The following is a 23,661-nucleotide window of genomic DNA, read 5'->3' on the forward strand; positions in this document are numbered from 1 at the left end:
AAGTTATAAACTAAATTTATGAATTATGTTTTTTTTTAAGTCACAAAGTAGGGGTAAAAAGTCGAATCATATCTCGACACAAGTGTTATATATCTAAACATATCAGTCACTTTCTTCAGACAATGTGAGACACTATGATAAATTTGGTGCAAACAACAGCAACACAGCCTCCAGGAATACTTACTTGCAAAAGGCCTCTTATGATTAGAAATCCATTTAGGGCAGATTGCTTGAATCGACTAGAAGATTTGATTAGGTTAAAATAAAATCAGTCCTAATAGAAAGTGCCCTGAATGGACTTTTATCATGCTATGACAATAGCAAATGGAAGTCTAAGAAATTATTTAAAAAAAAAATACAGAATTACAGTCCTTATGTTAGGCCTGCCACTCATCTATCCTGCCACTATTGTTCCCCTCCAGGCTGCCACTCGCTCACTCCAGGCTTCCATCAAATTTTCTTGAGCTGAATTGATCTCATGAGGTTTCATGGGGTATGATGCCCATCAATGACATACAGTGTATTACCCCATGGGTTTGTATCCCATATGATATGGGTTTGTATCCTAAGAGAGGCCTAGCCAGATCCAAAGAGTCAAGACCAGAAGGAGAAAATTTAAAACTGCGAGAGGAGCTAAGATGGATGGACACATGAGGGCTGGGCCAAGGACTGGTGGGTATAATTTTTTATTGTTTTCACCCCTTCAAGGCCTTACACACAATCCAGAAAAATAATAACTTGCCGAATGCCAATTTGCTGGATTTGTACGAATGAAATCTTGAAAATTTTAGAATGTGGCAAATGTGAAGTGAAATTTTCAGGAAATTCATAATGAAACGGTTCACTTATCCCTGTTAGTAACGAATATCCCCATTAGTGTAAATCTTTTCTGCAATGTATTCAAATCTGGCAGATATTACAAATTAGGTTGAGGTAAGCAGAAAAAAATTAAATAAGGTAAAGATTTTCATCTATTCAGTACAAATCCATAAACTGAAAAAAAAAGAAAAAATGTGTGCATGGATTTATAAATCTTAAGAATGAACTACAATTGACAATGTATTTCATAGAAAAGAAGAAGTTCAAAGTCTATAGGACTGTGGCTATTATGCCATATAATGGTGTTTGCACATTTTAATAGCTTTTTCACATTTCGGAGCTGATCACTTGATAACACTAGTTAATTGTTAATCAAAATTACCTAACAAAGTTCACATTCATTAGAACTGTATGTTACTGTCCATGTAAATGCCAGTTCACATGGTGAGCAGCTGCTTGTGAAAATGGATCGAGTATATCATATGTATTTATTTTTCCTAATCATATTTTATTTTGGAGAGGTTTTTTCTAAAAGACTTCTCATGATAAAACTCTACTCTGCAGAAGAAAATAAGCTGTTAAAGAATAGCAGAGCAAAAAGATCACTAGAAATAGACAATTACTGCACCAAAAATGGCTGCTGTGATAGTAGAAATGATGACTGCAACCTGTTATATATTGGGAAAAATGCGACATGCTACTGTGACACTTTTTGTGACCAAGCACCATTGGGACATGTAGACTGCTGCCCAGACTTTTGGACTACTTGCATTGGACAAAACATAAAGGAGCCTTCAACAACAAATACCCCTCTAACTTTATTCCCTGAAACCCCTGATGGAAAGGGTAAGGTAAAAACTGTATGTCTGTGGTCTTTGTCACTGAATTATACCTTGTAGCCATTGAGCTTACTTGTAAATAAGGGGTAAAATAACATCTATGTTGTCAGAATAAACACAAATATAGACTAAGGTCAAACATAAAATTATTATATATAGAAACAAACAAACAGCAGTAAAGCATACAGTACATGTGCAGCACAAATAACACACATAGGCTATTCATAAAATGAAACTGAGGATATGTAAGCAACTTATTTTCCTTCATTTACATCATACTTCAAGGCATATACATTCAATACTTACAATAGAACTTGCATGCAATTGTATAATTTATTAGAGTTAATAAAAATAAAGATACATTTTTGCATGGCAGATTTTTTAAAGCAATTATTGAAACTAAAATTTCCATTCTAATAGAGATGAGCAGATTTTTTTGAAACTCAAAAACGCCGGCTTCATCGAAATTGCCAAAATAAGTCAATTTGCTGCTAATTTTTGGCTGCAAATTGCATAGCTAAAAATAATCTAATTGACTGAAAACTATGTGTATAAAACTTTGAATATCCCATTAAAGCCAATTCAACTTGTTTTGGGCTCTGTAATGCAAGCACAACCTTTCTAATGTATAAGAGACCTCAATCTGGCTAGGGTAAAATGGATTGTAACAGCTGTTGACCAGCAGGCTATTTAACTACACAAAGCAGTTTAAGACTTTGCATGCTTCTTGTATAATATAAATGGTCCAAAAATTAGTAAGCCACTACGTTTTCACACATTTGGGTGCAAAAATTATCTTTGTTTTGGTAGTATCAAAAGTGATAGCTTTTTCACAAGCCATCCAAAAATTATTCCTTTAACCCCTTTCTGACATTGTCAGTAATAGCACGTCCCTGTGCCCTGGGCCTATTGGACCAGGTATGTGCTATTAAGCACAATGTGATAGCACATGCACAGAAGCTGTGCGGGGTGATCGCCGCCGGGTGTCATGTGATTCTCACAGCTGACACCCGATGCTATGTGCCAGGAGCAGTCCCACACCGCTCCCAGCACAGCAACCCCAAAATGCTGCCATAAAAGTTGATCGCAGCATTCCAGGAGCAAGGGGAGGCAAGCAAACACCTCTTACCTTGTTTCCGGGGTCCCGCGCTGTGTCTGCTGGGTCCCAGTCATTGCCATGGTGACCCGATGTCGTCATGACAACATCTGGGTCCCTAGACTTCAGGAAGTTACTTTGATCATGCGCAGGGCACGATCAAAGTAACTTGTGGTTGTGCAGGGCTGATAGCCTGCATAGCATAGAGATGCTGCTGCATCTCTATGCTTTGCAAGAGATCAGCCTGCAAAAAATGAAAGTCCCATAGTGGGACAAAGTGTAAAAGTAAAAAAAAAGTGTCAGATAGTGAGAAAAAATAAATTTGCAAAAATATACAAAAAAATGAAAAAATAATCCAAAAAAATAAAAATGTACTGTATCCATAAATAAATATTATTATGAAAAAAAACTACAAAAGTTCACATACCTGTATTAGGTATCGCTGCATCCAGAACAACCTGACCTATAAAACTGTCCTACCAATTAACCCCTTTAGTGAACACGGTAACAAAAAATAAATAAAAAGCAAAGCAAAAAATGATGCTTTATCATCATATCGCCAAACAAAAAATGGAATAAAACGCGATGAAAAAAGACAAATGTCAATAAAAATGGTACCGCTGACAACGTCATCTTGTCCTACAAAAAGCAAGCTGCCGAAAAATAAAAAAGTTATAGCTCTCAGAACAAAGCGATACAAAAAAATATTTATTCTATAAAATAGTTTTTATTGTGTAAAAGTGCCAAAACATTAAATTTTTTTAGTATCGCTGTAAATGGACTGACCCGAAGAACAACGCTGCTTCATCAATTTTACCACATGTGGAACGGCATAAAAAAAATAAAAAAATAATTATTGAATTGATAGTTTTTGCTTATTCTGCCTCCCAAAAATCAGAATAGAATGCGATAAAAAAATGTAATTTGCCCGAAAATGATACTATTAAAAACGTCAATTTGTCCCACAAAAAACAAGCCCTTATGTGACTCTGTCGGCCGAAATCTGGAAAAATGATTGCAAAAACTAGTCTTTGAAAAAAAAAAAAAGTCTTTTTGTGTTTGACAGCTGGCAAACATAAAAACCCGATATGAATCTGGTATCGCTGTAATCGCACCGACCCAAAGAATAAAGTTGTCTAATCACGTATACCATATGAGTAACGGTGTAGCAAAAAAATAAACTCTAGGGTTAGGGTTGTGTTAGGGTTAGGGTTGTGCTAGGATTAGGGTTAGGGCTATGCTAGGGTTAGGGTTGTGCTAGGGATAGGGTTGTTCTTCTAGGTTTGGGGTTGCTCTAGGGTTGGGCTTGTGCTAGGGTTGGGTTGTATTAGAGTTTGAGTTGTATTAAGTTTTGGGTTGTATTAGAGTTGGGGCTAGGGTTGTGTTGGGGTTGGTATTTTTTCAAAAGGAAAGAAAAAATAATGATGACGATATGACGACTAGGGTTGAGTGCAAGTGTGACATGCTTGAATCTCCGCCCCATATGTTTCGCGGCTGTTATACAGCCAAAAAAACCTTGCGGGGATTTCCTGCCATGCACTAGCGATCCCTGCATGTTTTTTTTTTGGGTGTCTAACAACCGTGAAACAAGTGGGGAGGGGACTCTAACATGTGACTCGAGCACCCGCAATACTTGGTGCATGCCTGAGTACCCGATGCAAGCTCAAATAGAGAGCACTTGCGCTCAAGACTAAAGACAACTTATTCAATATGATGACCTAATGTTATCAAATTCTTTGTCGTAGCTCTGGGTTCAAAATGTTCTTTATACCTCTTGATAAAATCCTTGAGGGGTCTAGTTTTCAAAATGGTGTCACTTGTGGGGGTTTTTCACTGTTTAGGCACATCAGGGGCTTTCCAAACACGACATGGCGTCTGCTCTTAATTCCAGCCAATTTTGAGTTCAAAAAGTCACACAGTGCTCCTTCTCTTCTGAACCCTGCCATGCACCCAAACAGTGGTTTTCCCCACATATGGGGTATCGGTGTACTCAGGAGAAAATGCACAATAAATTGCATGGTGCAATATCTCCTGTTACCCTTATAAAAATGCAAAATTTTGGGCTGAAAAACATTTCTGTGGGAAAAATGTGTAAATTTCATTTTTACGGCTGAATGTTATAAACTTCTGTGACGCACCTGGCGGGTTCAAGGTGCTCACCACACATCTTATTAAGTTCCCTGAGGGATATTGTTTCCAAAATGGTGTCACTTGTGGGGGGTTTCCACTGTTTAGGCACATCAGGGGCTTCCCAAACGCGACATGACGTCCACTAATTATTCAAGCAAATTTTACATTCAAAAAGTCAAATAGCGCTCCTTTTTTTTTTAACTCTGCCATGTGCCCAAACAGTGGTTTTCTCCCACATATGGGGTGTTGACATGCTCAAGAGAAATTGCACAACAAATTTTTGGGTCCATTTTTTCCTGTTACCGTTGCAAAAATAAAAAAAAAATTGGTCTTAAGTAACATTTTTGTGAAAAAAGTTAAATGTTCATTTTTTTCTTTCACATTCCAAAAATACCTGTGAAGCACCTGAAGGGTTAATAAACTTCTTAAATGTGGTTTTGAGCACCTTGAGGGGTGCAGTTTTCAGAACAGTGTCACTTTTGGGTATTTTTTGTCATAAAGGCCCTCAAAGTCACTTCAAATGTGATGTGGCCCCTAAAAAAATGGTTTTGTAAATTTTGTTGGAAAAATGAGAAATCGCTGGTCAACTTTTAACCCTTATAATTTCCTAACAAAAAAAATTTGGCACCAAAATTGTGTTGATATAAAGTAGACATATGGGAGATGTTATTTATTAACTATTTTGTGTGACATATCTCTCTGATTTTCAGGGCATGAAAATTACTAATTTTTGACAAATTTCCAATATTTTCACAAATAAATGCAAGTCATATCGAAGAAATTTTACCACTATCATGAAGTTCAATATATCACGAAATGTCTCAGAATCAGTGGGGATTCGTTGAAGTGTTCCAGGTTTATTAGCTCATAAAGTGACAGTTGTCAGAATTGTAATAATTGGCTTGGTCATTAAGGTGCAAACCATCTTCGGGGCTAACTGTCTTGCGGACTGCAACAGATTTGCTAGTCGCAAAATGGTTAGGCAATTACAAATATTTCAAGTTGTCCGAACATGACAAAACATGTGTACTGTGAAAAAGTTATTGTTTCTTAACAAGGAGTGACCTTTCTTTCCATTTTTGGGGGTCTGGAACTGGTTTGCTAATCATGAAATTAATAGGGAATTAAAAAGGCTTTTCATCAAGCCATCCAGAAATTTTCCTATTCTTGTAGGGAGGTAAAACAGGAGTACTGGTATCAAGGTGAACTTTGTGTTAGCAAGCCTTTTAAAAAACTAGCCCTATCTTAGGATCTGTATCATGTTTGTGTACATTTCCCACCATCAATAATGCTGTCTAGCACTATAAAACACAGAGGACAGCCTGAAGATGTGTGGCTGATGTGGCTGTGCATTGGATAAAAGTGTCTCCAGAAGTCGAGCTTTTCTCACCTTTGATACTGCAAAAACTCGTACTGTCACTCTTATTCACTAGTGTAACTCTCTTCTAATCAGTCTCCCTCTAAACAAACTGTCTCCTCTCCAATCCCTTCTAAATGCAACAATCAGGGTCGTATTTCTATCAAGCCACTTTACCGATCCCTCTACCCTGTGCCAGTCATTGCGCGAGTTAGGTTAAACAATCACTACAGAATACAATCCAAGCTCATCTCTCTCACCCACCAAGCTGTCCACAGTTCTGCACCGGCCTATATCTCTTCCCTCATTTCTGTGTATCACCCGTCCTGTGCCCTCCGGTCTACAACTGATCTAAGACAGATATCCTCCTTAATCAGAACCTCACACCTTCATCTCCAAGAATTCTCTCGTGCCGTGCCAGATTTCTGTAATGCCCAAAATGTGTACAACGCAATGGTCACGGTAAAGGCAGGGGAACATAAAGTCGGCCTTGTGTGCCAGACTGAGAACAGCAAAGACTTCCCTGTTCTCACCAAGAGTATTACTGTCTATGTTCTCTTCCTCCTCCTCCTCATTATCACCCAATCTGTGCTGAGATGAGGCTGGGCTGGGCTGGGTAGCATCACCCTGTACAGTTCCTCGCTCCGCCTGCAATGCCTCCTCTTTAATTGTGAGCAGAAAGCATTTCAGTAGACAGAGAAGCAGGATGGTGACCCTAATTATGGCATCATCACTGCTCACCATCTTGGTGGAGTCCTCAAAGTTTTGGAGGAGGGACAGATATCAGACATCCATGCCCACTCATCAGCTCTTATGTGCGGAGGCTGACCTGAATGCCGATGGACGTGTTGAAGCTGGTACTCAACAACTGCTCTCTGCTGCTCAAAATCATTCTAAACATCTGTAACATTGCAACGCATAGTAACATCGCACACCAGTCGGTGAGCTGGTAGCTGCAAACGCTGCTGGAGCCCTGCCAAGGTGGCAGAAGCTGTTGCTGACTTTCTGAAATGGGCACCCACGCAGCATACTTTCACAAGCAGCTCTGGCAGATCCATGTAGATTTTGAGAAACTTCAGAACCACTAAGTTGAGCACATGTTCCAGGCATGGTACATATGCGAGCTTGCCTAGCTTCAGAGCTGACACCAGGTTCTGTGATACATCTTTCAACAACTCTACAATGGTGTGCAGTTTGTCGCCTAAGCATACAGTCCTGCTTATTGTTATTGCCACGCACAAAGTTTAAGTAAATAATCTGGAATATGTCCTGAAAAAATGAATCAAGTAATGGAGGCTGAAGAGGAGGAGTAGGGGGTGGTGCAGGAGCTGTAGAATGTAGGGATAACTCTTATTAACCCAGGGCCCACAATCCTCTGCGTCAGGAGGACGTGTTCCGTCCCAGGGTCCCGGCTTCCACAATATTAACCCAGTGGAATGCGTCAGTGAGATGAACCACCCCTGGCCACATTCACTTGTCCCCGTGTTTGTGGTTAGGTGGTCCTTCCCAGTAAGTGCACTGGGGAGGGCACGGTTAATATTCTGGAACTCGCGCTTGTGGAATTCAGAGATGATACCAGGAGAAATAGTGGCGGCTGGGGACTGAGTATGGACACCAGACAGCAGCCATGAGATTGTGGAAAGCTTCTGCCTCCACGAGCCTAAAAGGCATCATTTCAAGTGCAAGCAGTCCAGAAATGTGGCAGTTTAGGATTGCAGCCTGTGGGTGAGTGGTTGGCTGCATACTTGCGCTTGCATTACAAGTAACACAAAGCTACGGAGATGGATGATCCAACCATCATGAATAATTTGGTCGTTGTCTAGGAGACTGAGCACAATATTAACCTAGTGAAATGCATCCCTGGCCACTTTCACTTGTCCATGTGCTTGTGGTTAAGTGGTCCTTCTCACTTAAGTGCCCTGGGAAAGGCACGGGTAATGTTCTGGGACTCGCGCTTGTGGAAGGCGGGGACGATGCCGGGAGAAATAGTGACGGCTGGAGACCGAGTATGGACACCCGGCCACCGCCGTCATGACGTTTTGGAAAGCTTCTGCCTCCACAAGCCTAAAAGACAACATTTCAAGTGCAAGCTGTCCAGAAATGTGGCAATTTAGTATTGTGGCCTGTGGGTGGGTGAGTGGCTGCATACTTGCGCTTGCATTCCAAGTAACAGAAAACTAAACTGATGGTGGCCTTTATCATCATCACGACCTAACCTCGGCACTATGAACTCTCCTGAATAAGAAGCCAGGGCCCATCTGAGGAGTCTCCGGTTCTCTGGTGGGCACGTCCAACCCTGCCGAGAAGCAGCCCCGGCTAAGAAAAGTGTGTGGGAAGGTTCCCGGACACTCTATGGCTGTTTTTTTTTTTGCTGTGGACTGGCTCCGTACCATCCCTGGCCACATTCACCTGTCCACGTGTTTGTGGTTAAGAAGTCCTTCCCAGTAAGTGCACTGGGGAGGGCACGGGTAATTTTCTGGGACCCTCGCTTGTGGAAGGCGAAGAAATAGTGATGGCTGGGTACCGAGTAGGACACCCGGTCGCCACCGCCATGAGGTTGTAGAAAGCTTCCGCCTCCACGAGCTTAAAAGGCAACATTTCAAGTGCAAGCAGTCCAGAAATGTGGCAATTTAGTATTGCGGCCTGTGGGTGGGTGGCTGGCTGCATACTTGCGCTTGCATTCCAAGAACTGTGGTAGGGCCAAATAAACGCTACAAAGGGACAAGGAAGTGGACGGTGATGATTGCAAGCCTGCAATGACAGATGCAGGTCGGGAGGCATCTTCGCATGCGCTATGGACAGGGGAATGGCAAGCACGCACAACAGTGGAGGAGGCAGTGGTGTCACCCGCAGACACTGTTTCTGGACCTTGGTGTTTGGCCCAGCTTGTCAGGTGCTTTGCTGTCATGTGCCTGAGCATGCTGGTGGTGGTCAGGCTGGTAGTTTTAGTGCTCTTGCTGATGCTGGCCTGGCGGATGTTGCAAATGGCCTCTTTGGGGTTATCTAAACAGTCCTTAAAAAACGGCCAGACTCGGGAAGACCTAACAGTTGAACTGGCAACTTCCGCCGTGTTGGTGTTCCGGGGAGCAGTTGCCCGCCTTGTGTCTGTGGCCACCACACTGCTTGTTCCTGCCTGTTGTGGTGCTACACCTCCTTCACCCTGTGTGCTGCTGTCCTCGCTCTACATGTCCCCTTGCCAGGTTGGGTTAGTGACTTCATCGTCCACTGCTTCGTTTTCCTCTTCCTCACCCTGGTTCTCCTCCTGACTTTCTGTCCATTGTGTCTCATCATTATCCACCTCTTGAGACAGTATTTGCACTTTCCCACCATCACCTTCAGGTGACCATGTCTCCTCAAATCGCTACATGTGATTTTCTGTTGCCCCGATTGAAGCTGGCTGGTCGAGAGGCCCAAATTTATCGATGGAAAAGTGAACAGCTCTTGGGGTAACCCTGGACTGTAATCTCTCCTTCAAACCACATATCCAAGCTCTTTCCGCTCCCGAGAGAACTGAGTGAGAGGTCAGAATCTATAAATGGAAGGATGAACAAAACAGCTCTTCAAAGTGTCCAAGTGTGGGATCAGTTGTCTCAGGGCACTCAGAATGATGGGAGGAAAGAGGACCAGGGTGAGGAAGATGCAGACTCCAAGTAAAAACAATCTCCTGGATCCACACATTCCTCAAACATGAATCTACAAAAACACAAGTGCACTCGCCCATCATCTCCCTTCTCTATGACTGCAACCTCCTGCTCTGTGGCCTCCCTTCTAACAGTCTTGCATTCCTCCAATCTATCCTAAACTCTGTTGCCCGACTAATCCACCTGTCCCCTTGCTATTCCCTGGCCTTTCAATCCCTTCACTGGTTCCCCATTACCCAGAGACTCCAGTTCAAAACCCTAACCTTGGAATGCAAAGCTATCCACAAACTGACTCCTCCATACATCTGTGACCTAGTCTCCCGGTACTTACCTGCACGCAACATCCAATCCTCACAAGATATCCTTCTCTACTCCCATCTTATCTCCTCTTCCCACAATTGCATACAAGATTTCTCCCGTGCATCCGTCCTTCTCTGGAACTCTCTACCCCACCATTTCTGACTCTCGCCTACTGTTGAATCCTTTAAAAGGAAGCTGAAGACTCACCTTTTGTGACACGCATACAACCTGCAGTAACCCTCGCTCCACAATACCGCTGCAAGACCAGCTCTATCCTCATCTACTGTATCCTCACCCATGTCTTGCAGACAGAGACATCGCGGGCAGGGTCCTCTCCTCTCCTGTACCAGTCGCTGTCACATTTTTGTTCATGATTATTGTAATTGTTTTTGCGATGCATACCCCTTTTTCACATGTAAAGTGCCATAGAATAAATGGTGATAAAGTAATAATAATAATGTGATCCATACTCACATCTACTGAGACTGGACCATGTGGAATACAGGGTGGTAGTGGCAAACTGCCTTTAAACTTTATCTGCTACCCAACCAACAACCTTTTCACACGGCTCTGGCTTCAATAGTGGTGTTCCGCGGCCCCCTAGAGATTGGGACAGGAAGGTAGTTTGACATGACGAGGGTGTTTGTTGTGCTCCCTCAGCAGGCACAGTTTCATTTTGCCCACAACCTCTGCGTGCACTATCACCATCACAATAATGTCCACTTCCCCGTCCATTGACACACACCTTGCCCATTTTAAATGGAGTTTAACATTTATGTTGCCAAAAATGTCTGTATTATTACCGCAGTAATATAGGATCAAGTCTGATGACATGACCACAGTTTTAGGCAGTGCCCTGGGAGTCCGAGATGCTTCCAGGGGTCTTCCCCATGCTGTTTCCATGTCACACACCACATGGCCAGTTAAGGTTATAAAATGTTAAAATTACATTTCCTGGTGAATGCGTTTGTTTTGGTTGAAAGCAATGCAAAAGTGCAAAAATGCATCAAAAACGCTATGTGTGAACATCGTCCAAGGTGTGGAGGAGCATTTTTGTTTTTGTATATTTATTTTGACTTATATACAAGTCATTACCCTGAAAAGGATGCTCCTTAACATATTTCCAAGGAAAATCATAGTTTGTTTTTGTATGTTTTATTATGAATCCGTAAAAGTGGATTCATACCTCTGACAACATTGTTGACAGCAGTGACCTGGGAGTCAGAAATGCTTCCTGGGGTCTTCCCATGCTGTTTCCATGTGATTTGAGCACCGTTACCATCGATTTGGGCAATTTTTAGGCCCTCTGCTGACCGCCGGGGGGGAAGCTGCCAGAAAAATGCTCGAGTTTCCCATAGATTTACATTGGGCTCATTACTCAGATTGAGCATTCGAGCATTCCAATTTGCTCGACTTGAACAATGAGTACCCAAGCATTTTAGTGCTGGCTCATCACTAGTCAGAATCTTACAACAGTATTTGTAAGCCAAATTCTGGAGTGGGTGAAAAATGCAGAAGTGGTGAATGTGTTTCTATTATACTTTTCCTTTGATTGTTCCACTTCTAGTTTTGGCTTACAAACATTGATGGGAAATACTGACAAAATACTGAACATGTGAATGTGGACTAAGTGTTATGATGGCAGAGCAGGTGGACTGAGAAGAGCACTGACGCCAGGTGTTTGCTACAAATAGAAAAACTGACCAGCACCTCCTAGCTAGTGTGAACGGGTGCCAGCTAAGCCTACAGTCATAAAAAACATATAGCAGCACTCTAGGATGCTAGAATGGTAAATTTAGACAATTGGAACTATATTACTGCCATGAAAAAATAGATAAGTGCTATATTATGTACATGTGGAATTTTGGAAAAATTGAACCGCAATATTGCTTTCGAAAAATTTTACAATAGAAGGAAGGTACTTGGCACATAAATTGGCCAATGTATATAGTAGTGCTGCTGGAGATCCATTCATTCCTAAAAAGCAGAGGCGGCAGCTGTGCAGGGCCACCAGACCGGCTGCTTCTTCTTCGGCTGGGCCAGCATTGTACCCTTAAATCTTGTTTGTGCATCACAGCCGGCAGACAGGGCTGTGTCTGCTAAAATGACTTCATGCAGCGTGTCCTGCACAGTCACCTTCCCACTGGAGAGGAGCTTCAAAGGAGAATGTGGGCCAGATGGTAGACAAGTTGTGGGAATGAAACAAAAACCTCCCCCAATAGGTGTGTGAGTGTTTATATATATATATATATATATATATATATATATATATATATGCCGTATTTTTCGGACCATAAGACGCACTTTTTTTCCCCCTACTTCATCAATGGTGGTGGAGCGGGGATCGCAGGGCCCTCCGGCGGCAGAGGTGACATGCAGCTGGTGGCCAGGGGCTATACCATTTGCTGGAGTGGCTGGTAAAGCAGAGGAGCGGGGGCCTTTCCCGGGCTGTGAGCGGCATCCTGCAGTGCGGCAGAGGAGCTTCCGGTGGCCGCAGCCATCTTCGCATGTGTGGAGGTTTCACCAATTTAAGATGCACTAGGTAACTTCTCTCCTCCAAATTAAAGATGTCAAAGTGCATGCAGAGATGCTAATTAACCAAATCTGCTAATCTGGTTGAAAAACTTCACTCAGAGACTGAACCACGCAAATGGAATACTTTATTAAGTAGACATGGGGTTAAATAGTATTCTCCTTCTAGGTGGGATTAGTAAAATTCCTTGCTTTTTTGATAACTCGGCACACTGCAATTTGATCATCCATGTATCTTTTGGCCTTAGTAACGCCTTAGGAATTCCAATGGGAGGGGGTGAGTTTGTCTCTCAGCGCCATCTTTGCCAACTCGACATGAATCTCTATGTTATCAGCCATGCACATGCATATGTCTCTCCAAGGAAATCATTTCTACAATAAGAATAGAAACTGTTAGTTATATATTCATCATTAACTATTAACATAATCCATGTACATATACACATTTGCATACATACATACATATAGATTATTCCATCATCCCTATATTAATTCACATTGATTAGGTAATCTATTAAAAGAAACTAATTGATTTTCTATAATATATATATATTTTACCTTGACACATGCGCCGACCGGGAGCTTCGGCGGCCATTTTCCTGTAGATCACGGCCTCAGCCACCAGGAGCCGCACATGCTCCTTTGCCTCACCGCCGGACGCTGCTCACAGCCCAGCCCAGGTCCCGGCTAATCCGCCTCACCACCGGACGCTGCTCACAGCCTGGCACAAGCCCCGGCTCCTCTGCTTCACCGCCGGACACCGCTTACAGCCAGGTGACAGACCTCAGCAGGAGACAGGCCCCAGCAGGAGACAGGCCCCAGACTTCAGACAGGCCCCAGCAGGTGACAGGCCCCAGAATTCAGACAGGCCCCAGCAGGTGACAGGCCCCAGCAGGTGACAGGCCCCAGACTTCAGATTGGCCCCAGCAGGTGACAGGCCCCAGCAGGTGACAGGCCCCAGACAGGCCCCAGTCAGACTCCGGCCCCGCAGCATTTCATCTCTTCTGCTGCCGCCACCGGGTTCCTGAGGCTGGGAAGAGAGGGACCTGTGAACCTGCTGCACCACCACCGCAACTCACAGCTGCTGGAGCATCGGCTTCATGTATCCAGGGTCCACAGCATTCCTCCACTTCCGCCGGGCCGGTCTCCTGAAGGACCCTACCTCCTGTGATCCCCGCTCCACCACCAACCAGGTAAGATACCGTACCTATTCAGACTATAAGACAGACCCCCATCTTATAAAAATATTTTTTTTCCTATTTTCCACCCCAAAATTTGGGGTACGTCTTATAGTCCGAAAAATTCGGTATATGTTTCTGTATATTTATGTCTGTTTACTTGAATTTTTGTATATAAGTCTTTAAATATGTATTTGCCTGCATGTGTTGCATGTGTATATATCTGTGCATTGGTTTCTGCATATGTGCGTGTCTGTGCATGTCTGTGTATTTGTGCGTGTCTGCGTGTATGTCAATATGCATGTCTATGTGCATATATACACGTGACTATGTGCGTGTTTGCATGCATGTCTGCTTTCTTGTCTATAGGCGTGTCTGCCTGCGTGTTTGCAAGCATGTCTGCGTGCATGTCTGTGTGCATATCTGCGTGTGTGTCTATGTGCATGTTTGCATGCGTGTTTGATTTATTGTCTATAGACTTGTCTGCCTGCATCTCTGCCTGTGTGTCTGCGTGCGTGTCTGCATATGTATCTATGTTCATGTCTGTGTGTGTCTGTTTGCATGCATGTCTGTGTGTGTCTATGTGCTTGTCTGCATACATGTTTGCGTGCTTGTCTTTGTGTGTATCTGCATGTCTACATATTTATGTGTGCATGTCTGCGTGCATGTCTCCATGTGTGTCTATATGCATGTCTGCGTGTGTGTCTTTGTTTGTGTCTGCGTATGAGCCAATGTGCATGTCTGTGTTCACATCTGCGTGCATGTTTGCATGCATGTCTATAAGCGTGTCTGAGTGCATGTCCTTGTACGTGTCTATGTGCATGTGTGTCTGCAAGCGTTTCTATGTGTGTGTGTGCATGCATGCCTGTGTGCACGTCTGCGTGTATGTCTATGTGTGTGTCCATGGGCTTGGCTGCGTACATGTCTGCATGCTTGTCTTTGTGTGTATCTGCATATGTATTTGTATGTGTGTGCGTGTCAGTGTGCGTGTCCGAAGAGTTTTTGTAATTGACGAGACTATTAATTGGAATGGTGTGAGGAGGCAGTATGTGGGGAAAAAAGTCTGAGGAGGCAGACAGTATGGACAGTATGTTTAGGAGGGGCATGTTCCATTAGAGGGACAGTGTGTGGCTCATATTGTATACAGGGAACACAGTGAGAGGTAACAATTTATTCAGGGGCTCAGCATAAGGCAGATATTGTTTGTTAAGGAGCATTATAATGACACTAGTTTTGAAGGCACCGTGTCAGGATGTGCTGCAGAAGACTGGAGAAGAGAGAAATCTGCAAAGAAGAGCTGTGAATGTGAAAAGTCATCAAGGCATCTGAACAAGATAAAGAAGAAAATAAAGTGAAAAACTCTAATCAGAGAAGATGTCACCTGTAAGGTACCTGGATGTAAATGTTTATTTGTGATACTAATTCTCATTAGTACTGTGGTTCCTGTACAGTACGCAGTATGAGACTGAATGATAATAACAACTCCCAGTATATCATTACCATTGTTAAGGACATACTAGGAGTTGATGGTTCATGTTACATGAATGTATATGGGTCTGACCTGACATTACAATTGATGTACCATGTACAGATGATGGGTCAGGTGATGTATTCATGTACTGATGTCTGCGGGTTTGTGCATGTCTGTGTGAAAATGTCTGCGTCCTGTGTGTGTGCATGTACAGTATGTGTATGTTTCTGTGTAAATGGAATTATATGTAGTTTGAAAGATGCGTGTATGTATTAGTTCATTGTGGTGTGTAAAACATTCATATTTTTGGGGCTCATTTACTTTCCAAGTTTAGGAACAGATAAGTGAAATTAATCCCTTTTCACATCTTGACATAGCTCTGTCACCATAGGGATGTGATTGAGTGGAATGGGTTTAGGACCTGAGCCTGCTCCATACCTGGCAGATGTCAGCCAACATCTGACTGTAACAGCAATGATCAGAGCTCTCCTTGATTGCTGCTGTTTTAAGTATTTAAATGCCCTTATCAATCACTGACAGCACTCACCTGCTCCCATCAGCCCCCTGTGATGCAGTTGTAGGTTGCTGATGGGTTGTCATGTGTTGCTGCCAAGTTGGTCGTTCTATCAAGCCCAGCCTTAGGTTGGGCTGCTTGGAAGGTGTCACAATCAAGGTGCCGGGATGTTACTACAGCACGCTTACTTTGTAGCTAGCGGTTACTGCAGCATTGCAAAGAGCCTATGACACGAAACAAGTAGCAGCTGGGAGAATAAAACGTAATTTTCTCCCTGAAGCCAACACTTTTCCAGAAAGCCGGCTAACGCTATTTATCTGCAGATTCACCCTATATCGGCAGATAAATAGCATTTCTCAAGGTAACAAGTTACCCTTAAAGAGGTGTCCAGAACAGTTGTAGGATTTTACTCTGATTCCTAACATTGTGTAATGTACTGTTAGGTCCCGTGCACACATTGAGTATTTAGTGAGTTTTTACATCAGTATTTGTAAGCCAAAATCAGGAGTGGAATAGAAACACATCACCACTTCTGCATTTTTCACCCAATCCTAGTTTTGACTTACAAATACTGATGTAGAAAACTCACCAAATACTGAACGTGTGCACGTGGCCTTAGGATTCAGCTATTTTCATACTTTCTGAGCTCGTTACATTATCAGTCTGTATGCTAATTGCATAGAAACAATAACATGCCGTCTGCTTTCTCTTCTGCTTCTCTCATTGCTTCAATTGAGAAACGCAGAAGAGAAAGAGGTTGGCGTGATTTTAAATAGACAAACTGTAGTTTGACAAGTGAAAAGGGTGTGAAAACTGCTGAATCCTAACAGTATCCAAAAGCTAAATCACAATATATTTTTTGAGGGATTTTGTTGTTTGGTTTATTAAGGCGATGTGCAAAAGGACTTCACTATATAACTTTTGTAGTGTGCAGCTTTTGTCAACATAACTTACTGCTTGATGAATTTGACAAAACTATGAGAATAACATGCAATTTCTAATTCAGTGTTTTTATTCTGACATTGTGTTCTGTTCCCATATCTTTGTAGTTAGATTGGTTTTGCTCCTATATCTATGTAGTAAGCTAAGTTTTGGTATTGTAAGTTTGGTTCTTTTCCCATATCTGTGCAGTAAGCTTGACTGTTTCCATACTTATGTAGTAAGCTTAGTTATGGTACCATATTTATGCAGTAAGCTTGGTTCTGTTCCAATATTCATGTAGTAAGCTTGGTTCTGTTGTTGTATCTATGTAATAAGCGTGGTTCTGTTTCCATATTGAATTGCTAAGTTTGCGTCTGTTTTCATACCTGTGTAGGAAGTCTGTTTTTCTATGATTCTGCTCTCTTACCTATCAGTTAAGCTCCTTTCTGTTTCCATATTTATGTAGTAATCTCGGCTCTGGCACCCTTATTATGCAGTAAGCTTGGTTCTGTTCCTGTATCTATTTAGTAGGCTGGATTCTTTTCCTGTATCTGTGCTGTGGTTTCTTTCAGTTCCTGTATATATGTAGTAAGCTCCATTCTGTTCTCATTTCTATGTACCAACCAACCTTATACTTAAAGCCTGTTACCTTTACTGTTTTAATGCAGCGGCCAGAGATAAGCAGACTGAAGATAGACCGCCGCAACTCGAGGGCCACTACTAGAGATGAGCAAACATTTCAATGTTCGGTTTGGAAATGCTTGCCGAATATTTAGACAAATATATTCGTTGAATGTTCGTCGAACATTTCCGAACACCATAGAATTCAATGGGGGGACAAAAAAAAGCATATGCAACACCTTCAAACGGGCCCAAAAGCTGACAAAACACATGAAATAAAGAGTAGCCACCAGGAAAGTGCCATTAATTGACCCAGAGTACAAGTACTATAATTATTATTACTATTACAGCGACATTTATTCCGTAGCGCATTACATGTGAAAACATGTACACTGACTGGTACAAGAGGAGAGAAGACCTTGCCTGCAAGGGTGAACAAACAATGTACAAGGGATGGGTGAGGGTACAGTAGGTCAGGTTACAGCTAGTCGTGCGGCGGTATTCTGGAGCAGATTATACGCTTGTCACAAGAAGTGGATCTTAAGCTTCCTTTTTAAGGTTTCTACGGTAGGCGACAGTCTAACCTTCAAACCATAACAGCAAAGTCTGCACTAGAATATGGTGTTCCCTTCTGAGCTTTGCAATGTGTCTCAAAAGTTGTTTTCGACCACATATGGGGTATTGGCATACTTTGGATTAATTGATTAACAAATTGTACCATTAATTTTCTCCTATGTTCCCTTTAGAAATTTTTCCATTGACTCAGCCCAATGTTATACAATTTCTTGAATCGACTGAGAGTTAACAATGCTCAATATGCCCCTAGATGAATACCTAAAGTGGTGTAATTTCCAAAATTGGGTCAATTGTGGGGGTTTCTGCTGTTTTGGCATGTCAGGGGCTCTTCAAATGTGACATGGCTTCCGCAATGTATTCCATCCGAAATTGTTCTCCAGAATTCAATTGTACGCCTTCCCTTCCTAGACACATCAAATTGTATGGCCCATTTTCTCTCGTTACCCTTGTGAAAATGAAAAATTTAGGACAAAACCAACAGTTTAGTGGGAGAAATGTTTTTTTAATTTATTTTCACAGCTCAACGTTATAAAATTCTGTGAAGCACCTGTGGGTTCAAGGTGCTCACCACACTTCTAAATATATTTCTTGAGGGCGCAGTTTGCAAAATGGGGTCACTTGTTAGGGGTTTCCACTGTTTATGCACATCAGGGGCTCTGCAAACTTGACATGGTGTCCACTATCTATTCCAGCCAATTTTGTGCTCCAAAGGTCAAACTGTGCCCCTTCCCATCTGAGCCCTGCCATGTGCCCAAACAATAGATTTCCACCATATGTGGGGTATCGGTGTACACAATAGAAATTGTGTGACAAATTGTATGGTTAATTTTTTCCTGTTACTCTTGTAAAAATGCAAAACTCTAATGAAGCAACTAAAGTGTTAAAGGGAATCTGTCACCCCTGGGAGATATCAGACCTCCACTATGGGCATACAGGTTATAGAAAAGTAAATCTATACATACCTGTATGGCCCATAGTAGAGGTCTGATTTCAGAGAAAAGTGTTTTTATAAACTCCGTTTTGCACAGGTTTGGTGTCCCCTGGACGCCAAGAAATCCCCACCTAACTGTTAATGATTCCCCGAAATTCTCACCTATAAGCTTAGTTACCATATTCCTCCCCTAACCTGCACGTCACAGGGCCCTGTGACATGCACTGTGCTCCCTGACTTCTCGAGCATGCGCAAAGCACCACTCACATGGAGCGCGCTTTGCTTTCTCCCGGCCAATTTCTCTGTGCTCTGCGCCACAGGAATCTATTGTGCAGGCACCAGGAAATGACAGTGACTCCCCAGCACCTGCACAATAGAACCCTGTGGCGCAGTGCATGGAGAGATGGGGCCAGGATGAAGCAAAGCGCGCTCTATGTGAGCGGCGCTTTGCACATGCCCGGGAAGTCAGGGAGCACAGTGCAAATCAGAGGGACCCGTGATGTGCAGGGGAGGGGGGAAACAGGTTAACTAAGCATATAGGCGGGGAGTTAGGGGAATAATAAACAGATAGGCGGGGATTTCTTGGCGTACGGGGGACGCCAAGCTTGTGCAATACGGAGTTTATAAAAACACTTTTCTCTGCAATCAAACCTCTACTATGGGCCATACAGGTATGTATAGATTTACATTTCTATAACCTTAATGCCCATAGTAGAGGTCTGATATCTCCCAGGGGGTGACAGATTCCCTTTAATAAACTTCTTGAATATGGTTTTGAGCACTTTGTGGTGTGCTGTTTTTAAAACGGTGTCACTTTTGGGCATTGTCTTTCACAAAGGCCCATCAAAGACACTTCAAACGTGATGCGGTCAATAAAAAAAACAATTTTGTAAATTTAGTTGTAAAAATTAGAAATTGGTGATAAAATTTTAACCCTTATAACTTCCATACACAAAAAACACTGTGTCAAAAATGATGCTGATATCAATTAGACACATGGGTAATGTTATTTATAAATTATTTTGTACAGCATGACTAACTGATTTAAGGATATATAAATTGAAAGTTTGAAAATTGCAAAGATTTCAAAATTTTCAATGACAATTCCGATATCGTTTACAAATAAATGCAAATAATTTCTACCTAAATTTACCAATAACACAAAGAACAATATGTCAAGAAAGATAACATATCAGAATCACTGGGATCCGTTGAAGTGTTCCAGAGTTATTACCACATAAAATAACACTGGTCAGAATTGTAAAATTTGACTTGGTCAGGAAGGTGAAAGCAGGCTGTTGAGTTAAGGGGTTAAAATGAATTGCATACACTCCAAGGAGACCTCAGAGTGTTAGACTTGGATGTGAAATTGCATAAATATTATTTCCATACTAGGAGACATTTTCTCTTGTTTAATAACATGAAGAAAATATCTTGCTGAAATATAATTCATAGATCTTAGAAGCAAACTTTGTCATATTTCCAGCCATGAATATTTTGTTTTTAATTGACAGGATGCTTTAAAGACGGATCCTATTATCAAGATGCATTAATACAGAAATACAACTGCAATTACTGGTAATGGTTTTGTTTTTAATATATTGCAAAACGTTTCTTATGTAATAGATGATGTTTCACTGCAATTTTATTTCAACTGTAGTGCCATACAGAAGTTTTCAGCCCTTCTAGATGTTTGACTTACTTTCACTCAGGGAACATACTGTAAGGCTGTGTGCCCACGTAGCGTTTTTCAAGCGTATATGCTGCGGAATTTCCGCAGCGTAAACGCTTGAAAAACGCATGTATATCCGCACCCCATGGTCCCCAATGGCATTCCGCAATGTCAATGCCCATGCTGCGGATTTTTCCGCAGCGTATATGTTGCGGTCAAAAATCCGCAGCATGTTCATTAATTTTGCGGAAGCGCTGCGGAATCAATGTGCGGATGGTACCCAGGTCTGGATGAGAGGAGACTCTCATCCAGACCTGGGTACCAAAGAACCTGTAAAAAAAAAAATAAAATAAAGTTTATACTTATCTTCTGATGTTTTCCTTCCGTCGCGCTGTTGTCTGAAGGACCTGCCACGTCATTGAGTCATGTGACCCACCACATGACTCAATGACGTCACCGCAGGTCCTGCACACAACAGCGTGAGCCGCTCAAGCCTCCGGACGGGGCAGAGAATGCATCAGAAGGTGAGTATAAAGTTTATTTTTTTATTTTTTACCATTCTGAACAAGTTGTCAAGCACTTTTCCAAGTGATGCTTGGAGAAGTGCTTGATAACCCGCATGCGGAAATGCATGCAAAGACGCCTCACAAACGCTTCTACCTGGCGGGAAAACCGCATGTAATATCCGCATGCGATTTTCCCGCCAGGGAGAAGCGTAAAAAATATGCTTCAGGTCCGCAACGTGGGCACATAGCCTAATTCAAACATTTAAGATTAAAGATTGTAAAAAAAACTAGAATCTGATCAGTGGTTTCAGGAAGAAATAAAAACTAAATTTCCTATAAATTGTCAGTTTTTCATACGCTTGTGAGATATAAACCACGCTATATATCGAACCTCATAACAGTAAAGTCACCACTATGTCTAAAGAGGATTACAAGGTTATGAATCACGCGATGATGACATCCATATTCACTGAAATTTTTTTTTGATCTGTGTTAAGTAGTTTCAGGAGTAGGCAGGCTCCAAAAAATAATGTAGGAATGCAGAAAACCACCTTCCAAGGTTGCATAACCTTGAAATATCCCTAGATGAATGGCGTGAGATGATCTGCTTTGAAAACAAAGCTTGCATTGTTCAGTTGGATGTTGGAACACAATATTTTTCCCCAAAGATAGTCATCTTACTCTATTCAAGTCATTTAGGGATATATAAAAACAAGAGTAAAGGCAATAAAAGTTATACAGTCATGGCCGAAAGTATTGGCACCCTTGAAATTCTTCCAGAAAATGAAGTAGTTCTCTCAGAAAATTATCACAATTACACATTTATTGTTATACACGTTTATTTCCTTTGTGTGTATTGGAACAACACAAAAAAAGATAAAAAGCACAAATTGGACATAATTTCACACAAAATGCCAAAAATGGGCCTGATAAAATTGTTGCCCTGTCTTTCCAAAATTATGGGTAAACAACTTTGTTTCAAGCATGTGATGCTCATTTAAACTCACTTGTGGCAAGTAACAGGTGTGGGCAATATGAAAATCACACCTGAGACCAGATAAAAAAGGGAGAAATTGACTCAAACTTTGCATTGTGTGTCTGTGTGTGTCACACTAAGCATGGAGAATAGAACTGTCTGAGGACTTGAGAACCAAAATTGTTGACCAATATCAACAATCTCAAGGTTAAAAGTCCATCTCCAGAGATCTTGATGTTCCTTTGTCCACGATGCGCAACATAGTCAGGAAGTTTACAAACCATGGCACTGTAGCTAATACGTCTAGACATGGAGGGCAGAGAAATATTGATAAAAGGCTGCAATACAGGGTAGCCCAGATGGTGCATAAGCAGCCCCAATCACAGTCCAAAGAAATTCAAACTGTCCTGCAGGCTTGGGATGCATCAGTGTCAGAGTGAACTATCCATCAACATTTGAATGAAATGAAAGGCTTTGGCAGGAGACCCAGGTGGGTCTCAGCTGACACAGAGACATAAAAAAGCTAGTCTGTAGTTTGCCAAAATGTATATCAGTAAACTAAAATCCTTGTGGAAAAGCATCTTGTTGACAGATGAGAGCAAGATAGATCTTTTTGTTAAAACACATTATTCTACTTTTTACCAAAAAGGTAATGAGAAAAGAACACAGTTCAGTACACAGTACAGTACACAGTAAACATGGTGGAGGTTCAAAAATGTTTTGGGGTTGTTTTGCTGACTCTGGCACTGGGTGCCTTGACTACGTGCAAGGCATCATGAAATCTGAAGATTAACAAAGAATTTTGGGTCGCAATGTAGTGCTTAGTATCAAAAAACTGGGTTTGCATCCTTGATCATGGGTCTTCTAGCAGGACAATGACCCCATGCATACTTCATGAAGCACCCAGAAATAAATGGAAACAAAGCACTGGAGAGTTCTGAAGTGGCCATCAATGAGTCCAGATCTAAATCCCATTGAACACCCATCGAGAAAAATTAAAACTGATGTTGGGAGAAGGCACCCTTCAAATATGAGAGATCTGGTTGCTTGACTTCAATTTTGACTAGCTGGGAAACACAGGGGTTTATGTGTAGACCGGCAGTCGCTTTTACTATATCTACTATGTAAACTTGTGGAACCTCAGAATGAAGGAGCGGAGCTGTACTGGAAACTGGAGAAGGAAGTGATTGTTTTGTATTTTTATACAAATGCACTATTTTACATTTTAGAAAGGTTTAGAGGACAACATTTTTGTCAGGAGAGCCTCCTTAAATTGCACATAAAGAAATATTGATTGTTGCTATATCTCTCTGTGTTTCTTGGTGTGTCCTATCTGTATATATTAATATGGATTTGTAAGTGTGGTCCACAATATAAATACAAAAAAGCATGACTGTACTTTTTTATTACAAGCAAAAAGAAGGAAAAAAAACCTTTCAGAGCATTCGGAGATAATGTATTTTTGGCTTTTGCAACTTCTTAGTAACCATGTTAGGCTAGAAACAGAGGAAAAAAGAAAACTAGCAAAAGTGACAGTAAATAACATGAAAAATTAAATGCATTTGGAACACTCTTAACCTC

At 41.8% G+C, this 23,661-nt stretch overlaps 1 protein-coding gene across 2 annotated transcripts in view; it reads left to right on the forward strand.

The window, feature by feature from the left end:
- The first annotated feature begins 1,215 nt into the window (after positions 1-1,215).
- TINAG (tubulointerstitial nephritis antigen) overlaps positions 1,216-23,661 on the forward strand; it is a 227,874-nt gene continuing 205,428 nt past the window's right edge. For both annotated transcript variants that reach the window (XM_073675423.1, XM_073675422.1), the window contains exons 1-2: positions 1,216-1,665; positions 20,441-20,504. In XM_073675423.1, the coding sequence (XP_073531524.1) occupies positions 1,284-1,665; positions 20,441-20,504 (446 nt within the window). In that variant the 5' untranslated portion in view covers positions 1,216-1,283. The remainder of the gene's footprint in view (positions 1,666-20,440; positions 20,505-23,661) is intronic.

Source organism: Phyllobates terribilis, unplaced genomic scaffold, assembly GCF_046119375.1.
Source record: "Phyllobates terribilis strain yellow unplaced genomic scaffold, ASM4611937v1 Scaffold_3__8_contigs__length_932513732, whole genome shotgun sequence".
Taxonomy (NCBI): domain Eukaryota; kingdom Metazoa; phylum Chordata; class Amphibia; order Anura; family Dendrobatidae; genus Phyllobates; species Phyllobates terribilis.